Source organism: Hippocampus guttulatus, chromosome 9, assembly GCF_054856545.1.
Source record: "Hippocampus guttulatus isolate MCC_2025c chromosome 9, RoL_Hgut_1.0, whole genome shotgun sequence".
Taxonomy (NCBI): Eukaryota; Metazoa; Chordata; class Actinopteri; order Syngnathiformes; family Syngnathidae; genus Hippocampus; species Hippocampus guttulatus.
Genome location: NC_141269.1, coordinates 22,121,334 through 22,139,290, shown reverse-complemented (window position 1 = coordinate 22,139,290; position 17,957 = coordinate 22,121,334). Strand labels below are relative to the sequence as shown.

Below are 17,957 nucleotides of genomic sequence, written 5' to 3'. Positions count from 1 at the left end.
ATCATTTTCTTCTCTTTTCTTTCTTACCGCTATTTTTTATTTTTCTTCTTCATGCTACCGCTATTTTTTATTTTTATTCTTCATGACAGGGGTTCACTTTGGCCTGGGGAGTCAAGTTCAGCATTCGCTTCAATGATATCTGGCGCCACCTAGCGTCGTGAATGGGTATAATGTCTAGACCCCGAATATAAGACGACCCCCACTTTTTCAGTCTTATTTCAATGCAAAAAACACTGTCTTATATTTGGGCCAATACAGTACATTCACAAACGGCAGCACCTCGGTCAACTTGTTTGTTTTATGTTTGTATGACATATGTATGAAATGGACAATATTGTAAGCAGTGGAATCTGGTGATTGACTGTAAAGGGAATGAAAAACTTATATCGAAAATAGGACGAGATCAGTCAAATGACTTTGCCACGCTTGTGTTGCATGTAAAGCTCAGTCCAACCAACCGCATTCCTTATTTCAAGTTTGGTGTTGATCGGCAGCTAAACCGAGCCAATGACAATAATCATGCGGAGGGAGGGAGAGACACAAAGCTGCTGCTAGAGAGCACACACACCTATGCAAGAAATCCACTTCGGGGTTAGCGCCATTTGCAAGACACAACCATGTGCTGTTTAGTATATACGATACACATATTGTGTTTTCGAACAATACATGACCATATTTATAATTTCACGATTACCAGTGGATTAAAGCTTTTAAAAATGTACAAGCAGCCTGCGCCACGCCGGCCCATTCAATTGAATTAGAGTGAGCCTCGCCTTTCAATATACCCACACATTGCTCATGATTATCACCCACATTCTATTTCTGTTGCAAGGCACGTCTTCGTTGACTACCACTATCTTTTTCAGGATTCAAAAAAAGTTGTATGGGAAGCTTCAAAACGCGATTCAGGCTGCTATAGTTCGTATTGCGGAGAGTGCACACAGCACATTACCATCAGTGCAAACATACACTTCGTCCATGTGCTGGGGTGAGAGGTTAACTGACTTTTTTTTCCAAGCCACACAACACATCCATCAATTTTCTGGCCAAGAACACAGGGTCACACACTGGCACTACTCCAGCAGAGATAAAGTGGCTCATCTAAGAACGTGACATGATTGCTCAAAATAACAACTCTGCTTGCGCTCTCTTCAGTGTCCTGCTCAGTGGTGGTTAAAATTAGCCTGGTATACAGAGTAAGGAAACTAGCCAAGACTTCTTGACCCCCCCCCCCTTTGCCCCCCCCCCCCCATACACACACACACACACACACACACACTGCAGAAAGTAGATAGAATCAGGGATCCTTTTTGAGAGCAACTGGGGCAAAAAAAAAAAAGGGCAAGAGGCCTGTCTGTCTCTGAAGAGCCTCTCAGTACTGGTCGAGTCTGGGTGCCTCTATTAGATCCGGACGTAAGAGTCTGACTCCAGATAAAGCTCTTGGCTTCAATGACCAGGATTGTGGGTCAAGCCACTGGCCTGTAAACAGCTGTCAGGAGAGCACACACAAATAATGCCGCAGCCGAACAGGACATTGTTGTTTTAAAGGAGTTAAGCCCAATAATTTTCAAAACGATGCTAAAAAATGTGCTTTTAAAAAAAAATCATTGGGAATACACCAAGGGGAACAAGCCTAAATTGTGAGAATAAAAGAATCTGTATAATTCTCGAGGTTTTTAATTTGTCAAACAGGTCACTGTCAATAAATATCGAACTATTTATGTAATACTTTTCATCTATAAAAATGGAACTGAAAGGGCTGAAAACTGTTGAAATGATTCAGACACTTTTATAAGACAGGCAAAACCCACATTCTAAATGTACAACATGGTTGTTTACGAAAGTAGAAAATACTAAATTTAGTCCGATAAAGGTGGAACAGTGGCCAACTGGTGAGCATATTCACCTTGCGGCTGTTATCTGGGCTCCGGCTTTCCTGTGTGGCATCTGCATGTTCTTCCCACGCCTGTGTGAGTTTTGCAGGCTAATTAGGGCCTTTAAATGAGCATCTTCATGAGGAACAAATTTAAAATTGAATTCTTGTAGAAATAGGTTGAGAAATAATGAAGTTATACTGGTTTACTAATTTGAAGGTGTTTTTTTTTAAACACAAAACTGGTCCGTAAACACAAACAGTGTTGACACTGTATTGATACTTGTGTTGGTCAGTAAATAGGGACCTCTGCTGTACATCTAAAATCTTTGCAGGTAAACAAAATAAAAAATGCATGCTGGCAACGCAAAAATAGCCTGTGAAATAATATTTCAACTTTATTCAATTGCTAGTTTTATTCTTTAACTGAAAATATAATTAAATTTGCTCCGTTTGTTAACTGAGCTAAGTTTCTGAGAAGCGTTCAAAATTTGCTGCAAAATATAGCAAATTTGTCTGTAATATCTTTCATAGTTAAAATGTTTAATTTATGTATGGGATTATGTGTACCAAAGTTGTTTAATCATATGAAAGAAATGCAAATATTGATTTATTCATACATTTATTTTTTATTTAGGAACAAAAAGTTTTTAAGTGTCTTTGCTCCAATGAGATTTCTCCTCTTGGACACCAGTTCCCCTGCCTCAGAAAATATTCGTTCACAGGGAACAGATGAAGATGGTATGCATCGATACATTGATGAAGTGTTCTTATGGACATAAGACGGTTCTGTGGAGCGGAACCGAAACTTCAAAGACACAAAAATAAAAAGTTAATCTTACGAGAAAAAGCGTAGAAATATTTGATTTAAAAACTAACAGTTAACCATGCCCAAAGGAGGAAAAGATTTACCTCATTTGGCGTCAAGATCAAAAAAAAAATGTCAGACAAATTTTCTAGAACGATCCATATAGAAGCAAAGCAAAACTCCAACACCTGCCACAGGTACAGGTATAATCTCCATCCAGCAAACCCACAACATGTTGATCCAGTTTGTTTCCTTAAAAACGCAATTTGACGCGGCACATCTAAACGACACACTTCCTGTATTGGTCACATGATTTTTTGTTAAAGCAATGCGCGCACCAATAAGGGATTTCACACTTGTGCACTCTGCACAGTGCTGATGCACCAGTGTTGTTCATCTCATCACTAGTACAAATAGGTAGAGATGACATGCCCCTCGCGCTGTGTACCTAAAGTGAGATTAAAAAGGTAGCAAGGGCAAAGTGTAAGTGCATTCCACATTTGTGGACGGCATGAAAACCAAAATAACAGAGCGGCCTGAACATAGGGCTGTTTATGGTTGCACGCATGCAGTACAATCACAAGAGGGCAACTGGGAATAACCTTGCATGGGTAAGAATAGTTTTTAGCTCTGTTCTGTATTAATAGAACATCCTTAGCCTCTATAGACCTCATGAAAATCAGTTGAGGAATTAGCAATTTGATTTATTTTCAATGTACACATATTCCCTTTGACGGAAAGGTTGTCCGGACCTACGTTTCTGAGCCAGGCTGCGACAACATGCTGGCATATGTAGGCAGTGCAAGTTTATTTGGATAGCACAATTCAACAAGGTGACGGAAAGCACTTTACATGCATTGATAAAATTGATAAAACCTCTGCTGTCTGCAGCTAGGTCAACATTGCAAGTGAGAATCTGTTCTCATATGCCTTATGTGGATAAATAAAAGGTGAAACAATTTTTTTTTTCAAAACCACACACTATAACAACCCCACTTGCAGTATTTCATTTCGCTATCTCGCTATAGTAATTGCTAAGAGACTAGATAAGAAATTGTATAAATGAATTGTATCAATCATGGATTTGCGATAGCTACATTCATATGAATTCCCTCACCTCGTCCACAGTGGTACTCACAGACTCTGACCATCCGGTTCCAAAGCCAAAGTCTCTACACTTGAGCGATGCAGACTTCAGGCAGTAATTGACTGGAAAAGATATGCCAATGTCTGCGCTGAACGATATTACTGAGCCCCTGAAAAAACTACTCTGCTGGAAATGGTTGTAAATCCTGAATAATGGTGCAAGAAAGATGTAAAACTCATAACTCATGTGCAAGTATTAAAATATCACAAACCACTTGAAAATGTATGCACGTGTGCGTGTGTGTGAGTTTTGTTCTTTTGTGGCTTCACCAGCTGCTGCCCATCAATGATGGTGCACCTGCGTTTTTAGGGTACAATCCCTTTGTCCTATTGGCCCGTGGCCCCTTTTTAATCGCCCAATCTCACAGTGCCTATTGGTATTCATGCCACATTTGTGCAACTTGTCAGTACCAGGACAGTGTGTGCTCAGTTACACGTGAACCAAGGGAGGATGGATTCAGAGTGCAAAAGGTACAACAAGTAAACCCTTTCATTGAAATAAGAATTAAAACTCATTTGGCTTGCGATTCCCGCCCGCCCGCCCCCAGCAGAGCCATTTTGATTGGAAGAATAAACCACCTGGCAGGCTAATCCACTGTAAGCACGACACATAAGACACAGGGCCAGGGTTGATGGGAGGAGAAATACAGCATGTCTATTTTGGCCCTAACAGACTTTGGCTCACACAGTAAATGTTTTTGATTAGGGAATGGCAAGCTAATGCTGTACATGGGGAGATGGGGAGAGGGATGTTGGCTTAGTAGATCTTTTCGCCAGGGCAGATGAAACATGTCAGGAGTGTGAGCCAGTGTTGGAAGTGTGGGTGGGAGAGGGGATTTACTATGTCACGCACACACACATAGATGTGCACATGCGCAACGATGTTATCTTTGTCCGGAGTCTCGGGAGGGTATTGTCTGATGTCAGCAAATGTGAAGACAGAGGTGAAGAAAAAATGAAATGGAAGATATGAGATTTACAATAGGTAAGGTTATACAACAACAGAGAGCAAATACAAAGGAAATGGCCCAGATATCTTCAGCTAAGAAAGACGATGGGCAATATAGATCAAAATAGAAGTTTTTGGCTCTCAGTAGTAATTCATGGGAAGACAACATAAAATATAAGTTAAAAACAGCAACATTTCCTCCATTTCCCAGGCCAGGCAATTAGGTCATACATGTGTGAGGTGAAATAAAATGACAGTGGAGGAGGGGTAGTCATAGAAAGGGGATAAAGTCAGAGGGGAATTTGTTCTAGATGCTTGCGATGTTCTTTATTCTTGGCAAAGGCTAATAAGTTCACATTCCCTCATCAGGCCAGATGGCTTTGAACTGTCGGCTTTTGAGCGTCATTCTTCTGACACATGGCCATATCAAAGATCAAGGCAACATGCTCTGTCCCCTTTGTCGTCAGCAGAATTAAGCATGGTCATTCTTAATGATAATAACCTCCATCACAAGGTACTTAAATTTAAGCCCTTTGTTTTATTTTTGTATGCAGGCACGATAAGCAAACAAACCAGGGCCACAATTAGGGATGTAACAAAACCACTTTTGTAAACTCACTTAATTGTAGCACGGAACGAGACATTTAAGTTAGTGAATAGACTGAGACCCAGCCTATCAGTTTGAAAAAACACCCTTAAATGCTCAGAATAAGTAGAAGAATTGAGAGACAATGAAAAATGTTGGGACTCTGAAATATTCAGGTTTTGCCTAAGAACTTCCCTTTCCTTTCCTATGAAGCAATGGTTGTTGGTGGGTTACTCCTGACCAATCTTTACGAAAGGAAATATGTTCGTATTTCTGACCAGCAGATATCCCTAAGGTAGAGGTTGAACATTTCCTGTTATTCTCATGGGGCCCTCCATGAGCTTTCACCTGACCGTGATGGAGGGGTTTGTGTGTCCCAATGATCCTGTAGGAGATAAGTTGTCTGGGGCTTTATGCCCCAGGCAGAATCAGCCATGGCAAACAGATCCTAGGTTAGGGACCAGACAACGCACCACTCAGAGACCCCTTACGAAGAAGAAAAATATTGGATTCAGTTTTCCCTGTTGTTTGTCACCATGCACCAAACAGAATTCCAGAGTACCCACCCTTTTTGGAGTCCTTGGAGGGTGTGCTGGAGAGCGCTCCCTCTGGGGAGTCTACATTACCTTCAATCTTGGTTGACGGGAGTTGGGAGCGGATTTATCCAGGAGAAAAAAATGCAGCCTATTTTAATGTGGCTGACCCCAAATGAGAGTGGTACATGAGTGGATGTCATTCTCAACAGTAGCTGGATGGAAGTGGGAGTTGTTTTTACCGGGGGAGCTATGGGACGGGGACGGGACGGAATATTTCTGTGAGAGTGGGATGAGACACTCCCGTGTCACCCTCTGATCGAAAGCAACAGGCCACCAATGAAGTTTACCACAATTGGTGATATCAGTGCCTATTGCAGGAGCATCTTTTTTTCACTCCGAGTGGGAGTACAGATTTCCATCAACACAAATACTGACACTGGTATGGGTGCATCGCTGTCACCATCATGCATCGTGAGAAACGCTGTGCAAGGCATTAGCAACTGTTTACTGAGGATGTCAATTTGAAAAGGAAATGAACTTTCTGGAGTATCAAGCCAAATATACAAAATGTGTACTGAAGTGATTGACATGTCGAAACACATCAAATGTTACTTTTGAGTAACCCAATCCAAAACGGTCATACTTTAGCCAAGCGAAACATCAAAGATAGTCAAGTGTTTAAAATATCCATCATTGACTGAATGTTTCTCCCAGATTTCTCTCACGAGCTGAAGAACACAATAAAGACTTGCCAGATAACTGATTGCTACTCTAGCCATCGGATTTCTGCCAGAGCATAGTTCAAACACTCATGCACAGGCAATGACCAAAATTCCAAGACAAGATGTTATTTCAAGTTCAAGCACCATTTCAAGATTAAAAATCACATCATACCCAAAACAAGTTATTTTCTTTCTGTTGAATGCATCCGATTCTAAAATTAAAACGGTTGTGGACTTCCATTGTTTATATATATATATATATATATTAGAGCTGTCAGTTTAGCGTATTTTTATTGGCATTAATTTAAATGAATTTTAACGGGATTACATTTTTTTTTTGCGAGTTTAACGCGGCACACGTCACAGCGGATGTTACGTTGCTCTATAAATAAACCGGAATCAAAACAACAAGTGTGCTGCACACGTCCACGCACGTTTGTTTTGCCAGCCACGGCAGCGCGAGACACCGAAAACGAATACTCAAGTTTATGAATGGAAAGTTTACTTCGAAAAAGTTGCCAGATTGTTCCACTGACAAGACCAAAGTTACCTGTATGTTTTGCAGTCGTAAACTGAGCTATCATCATAGCACGTCGAGTCTGAAATACCACTTGATGGCCAAGCACACAGCTGACGTGAGTACCCCGCCCCCTCGTCTCAGACAGACAGCTATGGATCATTTCAAAGCGATGAAAATGGATGACACGACGAAGAACAAATTTGCTGAAGCCATAGCTAAATGTATGGCTACTGCATGCAAGCCTGCCAACATTGTCCACAGCTCGACTCAAGCTGAAATCATTCGCATTCCATCTAATGACTCCACTACGGATTGCCAGCGAGAGCCTCCATTACAAGCTGTGTACAGAGATTGTACGTAGTTTCGGGAGAGAAATAAGAGACTCGGTTGATGAGCCTCTGGTGAATAAAGAGCAGGTAGCCTGTCGAATACAATGTATGCCACTGACGCGATTGTTACTTTTGGAACTATTTTGTGTGGAAGGTTACAGTGTTCCGTGTCCATATAAATAAAGCGGGTGGCGCTTCTCTGTGTGCGTCTGACAGTGACGGTGAAGTTCAGCGGTGCAGTGGTAGCGACCTAGCGAAAATAAAACGTCTCCAGTGTTGTCATCGAACCAAGTGTAGTCATCCGAAATGATGTCTACACAAAACCGGAGAGAGACTTGCGCGCAAGAAGGACCAACAGAATCAACATAGCCTGACTGCTGTGTTCAAAGCAAACTTGAGAAAAACGAAATATGCAACCATGGCTTAAATCCACGATAGGCTGAGTACTAGCTTACCTTAGATGTGCACTTTGTTATATTGCTGTTTTGATTCCATAAAAAGAGCCGTTAAAGCAGCTGTTGTGTGACAAAATATTTTTTTCCCTGTTGTTGATGGACAGTAACACTGTGTGAGAGATTATGTGTGAATAACTGCTCCAAGTGAAAAATGTTCATGTAAATTTGAAAATTGAAATTGTTATTTCAGTAAATATATGCATTTTGCACATAGAAAACTGATTCATGATTTCATGTTGATGAGAGCATTAAAATGGGGAAAAATAGGACAAAAATATATAAAAGGAAATTCAGAAACGATAAAAAATGTGTGAGTAATCACGATTAATTTTTTGTGAATTTGAGTTCAGTTTTATGACAGTTGCATTTTTAATTTGATTAAATATTTTAATCGTTTGACAGCTCTGAAGACCCTGCCACATTTTGGCTTCAGCCACCAGCAAGTAGGAGAAGATGCGAAGACGCACCAAAGGGTACAGCCAAACTTTGGCAGGGTTTTTAACTTTCTGGACATGGATTTCACACCTCTGGTAGTATCACATTGGTGAAATTTGTGACATATTCTTGATGAATATATATTTTTCTGTTTTTGTGGTGAAATCAGTGCCAATAGCTTCTTGTAATGGTCTAAAATGGTCTTTTTTTTAACTGAACCTCGTAGTGGCTTTGAGATGAGTTTACTAAATTCCTTACAATTGTACGTTGAGGATCATCCTCCTTAAACTTTCTCACGCAGTTGTTCACAAAGAGGTGATGAACCTCTCCCCAACTTTGCATGTGAATGACTGAGCAATTTGGGTTGCTCAATTATGGCACCCACCTGTTCCCAGTTTGTCCGCTCACCTATGGCAGGGGTGTCAAACTCAGATCCTGGAGGGCCGCTGTCCTGCATGTTTTCCAAGTCTCCAAGTTGCAACACACCTGATCAGATCAAATAATCAGATCATCAGCAAGCTCTGCCAAAGCCTGACATTGAATCCGTTCATTTGAATCAGGTGTGTTGCAACAGGGAGACTTGGAAAACATGCAGGACAGTGGCCCTCCAGGACCTGAGTTTGACACCTATGACCTATGACCAGGCATTCCTCTGTCTTTTTTTGCCACCTGTCCCAGCATTTCTAGAATGTGTTATAGCCATAAATTCCTAAATGTATGATTATTTACTAAAAATAAAGTTGATTAGTTTTAACATTAAATATGTTTTCTGTGTCATGTATTTAATTAAATATAAGTTGAACATGACTTGCAAATCATTCTACAGTGACACATGGACTTACAAAATTAATATGTTCTGGAAGAAATTTCTTAACTCGAAAATCTTGTAAGTAGAGACGTGTTTTCCATCTAAATGCCCTTATCCATTCCAAGCCACCCAAAATTCAGACATACATGTTTTATAAAGCATAAAAATGCATCAAAGTATATAACAAATACATGCTAAATTAGATTATTGCACAATAAATTAGTATTTCATATAATGTAAAAAAAAAGAATAAAGAATAAAAATGGTCATTTAACTTTTAACTGCATCCTCTTCTTTTTTTGCCCTCTTTTGTTCATGTTCTCTGACTGAAGTGGTTTTTGTCTGGTGTTTTGTAAAGAACTGATCCAAGGACGGTTGCTTTTGTCTGCTTTTAACAATCCTTCGAAAATGACCAAGGCAAACATCAGCGTAGTGAGCGATCGTCCGACCAGTGAACACTTTTCCTGGGTGATTCACATCAAGGTCACGGTCACATTTACGTAAAACCATCGGAAAACGCCTCCATGGCCCGAGGGACAAATGACGAGGACGCTGCATAGACACATATCTATCCACACACATAGAGGTCCCTCTTAGCCAATGGGATGCCAGGATGATGCTTGGGAATAGCCAATGGCAGAGCAGCTATAAGTATGTTGCGTTCAGAAAACTCGGAGCTGCGAGTAGCAGCCCATACTGTAGTTTACCTTTCGTATATTGAAATTTCTTTCGTAACAGAGGCAATATTATCCTGTTGAGGCGTTTCGTAACTTGAAAATTCTGTATGAAGATATGTTCGTAAATAGAGGTACCGCTGTATTCTGTTGTTATTTATGTTCAACACACCATCCCAGCTTCATTGTAATTGGATTTGTAAGTGAAAATGTGAAATGTTTTTTTTTAGACGTGTCTAAAAAGGATGAGGAAAACATAGTGCACACTTTTGAATGTTTAAAAACAAGTAAAAATATCGCCTCTTGGCAGCGAGATTTTAGTTAGTTGCTAACCCAGATAAACCAGCTTACCTAGCAGCTGCACTCCACGGGTCAGACCATAAACATCAATTAGAGCCCAGAGGGGTTCGCTGGTTCGGACGCCGCTGAAAAATAGCAAGGGGCTGGACTCGTTTATGCGGTAGAACACACGGCCCTTCTTGTCAACCCAAAAGGCGATAACATTCCCCTCATTAGCAAACTCTTCAGGTAGAGCCTTCGCCCAGAAGCCGCTTTGGGACACCAAGTCTGGGCAGGCGTACTTTGGCAAGCTGTCTGGGCTGATCCTGCAGGGATCTTTGGAGGTGAACCCCAGACGCAGAGCTCCACTCCAACAACACTGCTTTTTAGTAATCTGACAGGGAGGAAAAAAAGTGTTTTATGAAGTCGGTGATTTGAGAGTGGACCAAAAAGTTAACCAAGCGATTCAGTCAGTACGAAGATAATCCAAGACAAATTGAACTTTAGCAGTTTGAGATGACTTTGCCCATGAAGAAAACTGATTTGCGACAGCATCATAAGGTGATGTTGGAATAGGGAGCCATCCAAAAAAAAAGAAATAAACACACACAAACATACACACACACACAGACACGTATATACATAAATGAAAGTCTGTTGAATTTTTGTTCTGCCAAAATTGTCTTTACCATTATGTGAAATTTTATGATCTGCAACATGAACATAAATCTGAATGTGCTAATTCCATTTTGGAAATAAGAGTCGACCCCCACGGTTCTATACATATTTCCACATTTGAAAAAAAATATTTTTTTTGGGGGGGGGGGGCGATTTTTTTCAATTTGCAGGCCGGCTATTCTCCACAAATCGTGCGGGGTAGCCTGAAAACTTCCATTATTACAGCTGAGCAAAGACCAAGAGTGTAATGTTAACATCAAATGAAGTTCAGATAAATTGTTTAAATTAGAGGTTGCAATGTAACAAAATGGTTCCAACACCAAGGCACTGTAATTGACTGATAAAGTTGCACTAATTGCACATTTTCTCTGCAGTCATTTTGATACTGGCCTGATCACTTCAGCTTTAATTTTATCTAGCTGAAGTGATCAGGATATCACGAAAGTTCATTTAAAGGCATAATCATCCAGCTCTTAGTGAAGTTTGAATGGTAAACTGATCTAACAACAAGGTCAGAGAAAAGACGCACCATATGTTCTTTTTCTGTAAAACAACAAACTCCGGCACCAGTTTCCCATGATTATCGATTGTAAATGTTTTTCTCTATTGTACCACAGACATTGGAACTGAATCAACAGTAGTGTCATACAAACCCAATTCCAATGAAATTGGAACATTGGGTTCAACAAATACAAAGAGTACAATGATTTGCAAATTATGTTAAACCTATATTTAAATGAATACAGTACAAAGACAAGATATTCCATGTTCAAATACACGTTATTGTTACTTAGAATTTTGTGGCTGCAACTGGTTCCCAAAAAAGCTGGGACAGGTGATTAAAAAAAAAAAAAAGACTCAGAAAGTTGAGGAATGCTCCCCTGTTTGGGACATCCCACGGGTGAACAGGCTAAATGCGAACAGGTATAAAAGAAGCTTCACTGAATTGTTCAGCCATTCACAAGCAAAGATGGGCCGCGACTCAACTCTTTGTGATGAACTAAATGAGAAAATAGTCGAACAACATTCCTCAATTTACAAGGAATTTCGGGATTTCATCATCAAAAGGTTCAGAGAAGTTGGAGAAATCACTGCATGCAATACGGCAAACAATATTGAATGCCCATGATCTTCGATCCCTCAGGCGACACTTCATCAATAACTGACATCGATGAGTAAACGATGTCGCATCGGCTCAGGAACACTTCAGAAAACCACTGTTCATATAAACCAGTGGTGCGCAATTATTTTAATATTTTATCTTTAATATTATATTTAATTTTATAATTACTGTCATGCCCCCCCCCCTAGGAAGAGGAAAACATCTTGTGCTCCCCCCTCCCCCGCATGACTATAAATAGTATCATTTGTCCCCTAAAATTGTAAAAGAACACCTTTGCATAATACTGTATCCTTATTAACGTATAAGAGAATAAAAAAGTAAGAAATACGGACCAACTTACAACAAAGAATAGCTTTAGTAACTGGAACAGAAAAGATTTAAAGTGCATCTGAAATTCAAAAATTACATTAAATCCTTAATTTAACTATAAATATTTTTGGACTGACCATGTCAAACCATACGAATACTGAAAAATAAAATGACATAAAATCAATAACTAATAATGCATTCAAACTTATCACCAACATTATCTCAGGAGCGCAATATTAAAAAAAAAACTTTAACCAGCAAAACAAAAATATTAAATTTTAATTTTTTTTTTTTTTTTTTTTAAAGATGATGTCTGGATTAATGGATACAATGAGCATGTTTTGCAATGCATAGCTTTTCGAAGCAAGGTTTGAAGCAGGACACAACAACTCTCGGCTCTTGCTCAATGTGTAGGGACCTGTATTTTAGTTTACTGAAGTAGCAGTCACAAAGCGGCATGATTGTTGGCAATATTCGGCACGTTTTCGCTGGAAAAAAACTCGAGCAGCTTATCAGTGTGATTGGAGTGTAATGTCTTTCAGTGGCGCTTTATTTTATTTAGCTTCATGCTGTCCGCAACCAACATTTTTAGACACAGTAAACTCACCGATCTTTCCTCGTCTGCCACCGCAGTCACAGCGAAGCCAAGTGCTACATACGCCTCGTCTTATTTCCTCCCTTAGAATGCTCCCTGCGCAAACTCTGCCAATGAGAGCGCCACTGCCCCCTAACGTAGTGGAGGTGCAACTGCACGTTATTTTAGGACTAAAAAAATAAAAAAGCATGTTCCCCGAGGTCAAATGCGCCCCCCTTGACGGAGCCTCGCGCCCCCCTGGGGGGGGGGCGCCCCACTATTTGAGAAACACTGATATAAACAGTTCAGCACTAGATCATAGCATCTGCGATGGTATGGGGCTGTGTGAGTACCAATTGCATGGGCAGTCATCTGTGTCATCTGGGAAGGCATCATTCATGCTGAAAAGTACATACAGGTTTTAGAGAAACATATGCTGCCATCCAAGCAACGTCTTTTTCAAGGAAGCCTTAATTTCAGCAAGACACTGTCAAACGACATTCTGCATGTGTTACAACAGCATGGCTTCGTAATCGAAGAGTGCAGGTACAAGACTGGTCTGCCTGCAGTCCAGACCTGTCTCCCATTGAAAATGTGTGAGGCGTAAAATACGACAACGTTGACGCCAGAATGTTGAACAGCTGAAGCTGTACATCAAGCAAGAATGGGAACGCGTCAAAGCTTCAAAGATTTGTGGAACTGAGGAATTTCACAAATGTTAATTCAATGCTGTTAAAATAAAACGTGATGTAACTCAGTGGTAAACATGATCGTGTCTCAGCTTTTTTGGAACGTGTTGCAGCCACAAAATTCTATGTTTGTGATTATTTGCTTAAAACAGTAAAGTTCATCACTTTTAATATTTAATATCTTGTCTTTGTAGTGAATTCAGTTACATAGCGGTTGAATCATGATTTGAAAGTTCCTGTCTTCTGTGTTTCCTTGTTGCACTTCATTCAAATAGTTTTTTTTTTTTCAAACAGATTTATCATCCAGCCAAATATTAAATTGATTACCTTGAGTCGGACTTGCTCGTACAGGGCTATGGGCCTGTTGCTGAAAGTGATGGCATTGCAGAAACTCCCCTGCCTCTTGACTATCTTCTGGGCAAGGTCCATGACAATTTGGGAACCCTTTGCATTCGGGTGAAAGAGAAGTGGGCTGGCTGGAAGGGGACCACAAACACTTCCACATTGGATAGGCAGACATCTCTTGTGTTTGTGATGACAGCGGTGGGATGTGGATGGGAAAGGGCCACCGAGGGAGTCTGGAGGAAAAGACAAGTCACTCAAATCAATGTGCATAACAAAATTTAATTATATGTAGTGCTGTCAAGCGATTAAAAAAAGAGTGTGATTAATTAATTAGGGTCTGTCATTAATTAATCTACATTTTAAGGTCATCTAAGAATTACAGAGAAAATACCTATTTTCATTTTAAATTTGTTACATTATTGAGGCAAATCAAAAGATCAAAGAAAAAGGTGGCATTATAAAGTATTTTATTGTTTTTCAACAGACTTGGACAGATGCAGTCCTAGCCATTTACTTTCTGCTGTATTTGAGACTAGTCGAAGTCCTACCTGCAACCTTTGGTTTCGACCAAGAGGGGGAATATCACTGTTTTGTTTGTTTTTGTAAATCTCCCAAAAATTACAAAATAAAAATAAAATCAGGCCCTTAAAAAGTGCTTTGGTTAACATATCAAAAACAGTGAGAACAATTTTCTGAGCAATACAAGTATTCAACACAACTTGCTTCAGATAATAAACAATAAATAAAACAGACCCTTAAATCGCAGTGCTGTAAGTTAGCACTTCAGAAATAACACTGTTTATCATGACAAACTAAAAGTGCTGAAATAAACATCAATCACTTCCAGTAGTCTACAGAGGACACATCAACGATACCTCATACGTGGGGTGTCCTCGAGTTTAGTTTGCCAATGAGCTTTGCTATGTATGGCTCGCTCGCTATGTTGCTAATGCTTTCGGTGCTCACGTTAGCGGTGGCTGCCCTCGCAACTGGGTGCTTTGCATTGATGTAGGAGGCTAAATTTGAGATGCTTCAGTGGTACGCAAACTCCTTACAAATTAGGCACAACACTCTACCTTTATCAATTGTGTCGTCAGGGCATTTTTGAAATGTAAATTGTCCATTCATTGTGCCGAGAACTCTCACATGCTGCTCCATTTTCACCTCTCCACTCCTCACCGTTGCTTACTAAGCCCGCCCAACTCCACTGGGAGCCTATCAGCTTTGGCTAAACAAGGCCCAACATAATGGGAGCCAATCAATGTCCGCTTCAGGCTGTGACTGACAGTTGTTTCCCCACCCTCAACAACTCGAACACAGGAAGCCAACAGTAAAAAGGGCTATTAGAAAAAGGCAATCCAGCTACAGAAACAATAAAGGCAGAGATTAAAATTTAGATGAACGCGATCCAAAAAAATTACACATCAAATGTACTGTAATTAATTAATCGCAATTAACGCGGTAATTTGACACCTCTTTATGGTGCATATTAGAAATATGCCACTTTTCTTATGGACACATCATAGTATATCTGAATGTGAGCAACACAGCAAATGCACAATAAAAATAGTATAAATATAAATAAGTGCATGGTGTTTAGTTTGACTGTCATGCTACGTTGTAACTGTACTATTTTAAGACAAGGCTTTGTTTGATAGTCTCCCTGGTATGTGCTGCTTAAGATCCACCCCACTCACTGCATTGGCACTCTTTTGTGTTCCATAAAGAAAAATGGGGCATCCATGCATTGGAGAAATTAGTGCAGTATTTTTGACTTGCATGATTTTTATGGACACTGCTGGCTACAAAAGCCTTATGTGTCACATTGGGCATTTATCAAAATAAAAGCCACAAAACTCAAAACAAATTGTGCAATTTGTTATGGTGATAGAAAAAAAAAGACACTGATGAAGAAAAAGGACACTAAATATTTATTGCTGCCTCCGTTGCTAATTGTTCTGGAACAGAATATGAAAATGAGAAAATTGGGGCATCGGTGTCGGTAAATCTCAAAACGCTTGGAAATTGACTGTTAAAATGAAAGGGTAAACATATTGAACAAAGTTACTGTTGGTGCTTCATAGGCAAAGATCATCATTGAACTTCAACAGATCCTACATAGATTTGTGTTGATTGAAAAACCGTTGAAATGGCAGTGACAGATATCAGAGATAGACCGATGACCGTCAGATTACGTGGCACTCTTTCTCCTTCTTTGATTCAGATTTTCTCCTGCCATTTGTATTTATTCAGGAAAGACCCTTGCACTATTTCATCCTGCACGGGTATCCACTAAAAGCATTGATATGGCCTTTTGTCTTGATACAGCCACAAGAGAGCAAATGAATTTGGGGCACATGGCGCAGGGCAAATTGAGCTGAATGCATTACCGAGTTCTAAAGAGGCACAGCTGCTATGTGTGAATTCATGTTCCTTAGCAACCCCTTGTATCTGTGCCGTTGTCTTGCGCCGCTTTCGACAGCAAATCCAGTCAAAACATGCTTTTGTTTATACAGGACACAAACAGGATCCAATTTCAACCTCTTCAAATGAGAAAAAAAAACATCTTTGTTTTAACGTTGCTATTTTTATTTTTAGCGAGTCAAAATTGATTTGTACATCACATTTCAGATATAAATAAATAATGAATTATAACTGGCATTTTTGAATATACAATAGATGAAAGCCGCATCATCTTAAATGGATTGGTCATGTCAATATTTCAGCAATCTTTCACAGTCTAAAACCACCCATTGACAGACTGCAAGAATGATAACGAAATTGTCCTTATCATCCTGTTTCTTCCCTATCAGGGAACTACCAGAGCTCTCCATTTCTTTCATGACCTGCTTTGTTAGCTCTAGACTGCTCCAAATCGCACTGCTCGTAGGTATATTTATCAGTGACGGGCGGTGAGTTTTGGACCAGGGCCTTCAGTGGGTATTGATCTAATCCACCTTTTAATAACACTATAACATCACAATATGTCCCCACCGCTCCCCCCCCCCAAAAAAAAACTACTTTGTGTAACTATGGTAACTTTCACACTTCACACAGTTTCCAAAATCTCCTTTGTAGATTCACAGATTGTCTGGATAGTCTCCCTTCCAAGCACTCTCACCCACACGCATCGATAAGAGGCCGATGTGTGGCATTTTTATATATATATACATATACATATATATATCCCAGCTGTAGGGATAGGCAGTAGGCGGGGCACACCCTAAACTGGTGGCCAGCCAATCGCACAGCACGCAGACGAACAAGCATTTGCGCTCTCAATCACATGCATATATAGATCTGTACATATGTGTGTGTATATACACATATGCTATCAATTATTTTAAAATAATTAGTTTTAGTTGTGTTTTTCACTGAAAACTGTTACATCCATATTGTTTGATGAAGTATCCAGCCAATTATCCATTATATACCGCTTATCCGAGATCGGGTCCTGGAGACAGCAGGTTCAGCAGGAAAATCCAGACTTCCCATACCTAGCCACTTCTTCCAAGACATTCCCAGCTTCAATTTTTCACTGAAAACTGTTCCATACATATTTTTGTTTAAAAGTATCCGGCCATTTATACATTATCTACCGCTTATCCGAGGTCGGGTAGTGGGGGCAGCAGCTTCAACAGGGAAGTCCCGACTTACCATACCTAGCCACTTCTTCCAAGTCTTCCGGAGGGATCCCAAGACATTCCCAGCCCAACCAAGAGACATAGTGGCTCCAGTGCGTCATGGGTCGTCCTCGGGGCCTTCTGCCAGTGGGACATACCCGGAAAATCTCACCAATGAGGCGTCCAGGAGGCATCCTAATCAGATGCCTGAGCCACCTCATCTGGCTCCTCTCAACATTGGGAGGAGCAGCAGCACGACTCTCGAGTCCCTCCCAGATGACCAAGCTTCGTATTCTATCTCTATCTACCGTAGGGTGTCCAGGCTCTCCTCCCTATGGAGGAAACTCATTTTCGCTCCTTATATCTGGGATCTTGTTCTTTCGGTCTCAACCCACAGCTCACGACCATAGGTGAGGGTAGGAGTGTAGATCAACCAGTAAATTGAGAGATTCACCTTTCGGCTCAGCTGCTTCTTCACCATGAGAGAACACTATTT

At 40.3% G+C, this 17,957-nt stretch overlaps 1 protein-coding gene across 2 annotated transcripts in view; it reads right to left on the bottom strand.

Moving 5' to 3' along the window:
• The window catches only part of neurl1aa (neuralized E3 ubiquitin protein ligase 1Aa), a 35,593-nt gene that overhangs the window by 10,471 nt on the left and 7,165 nt on the right, over positions 1-17,957 (bottom strand). Inside the window, exons 2-4 of one of the 2 annotated variants that reach the window (XM_086119905.1) lie at positions 13,821-14,071; positions 10,423-10,514; positions 10,193-10,266 (exon numbers count right to left, since the gene is read on the bottom strand). In XM_086119905.1, the coding sequence (XP_085976031.1) occupies positions 10,193-10,266; positions 10,423-10,514; positions 13,821-14,071 (417 nt within the window). Of the gene's footprint in view, positions 1-10,192; positions 10,515-13,820; positions 14,072-17,957 lie in introns of both variants that reach the window. The other variant, XM_086119904.1, reaches the window with a different exon arrangement.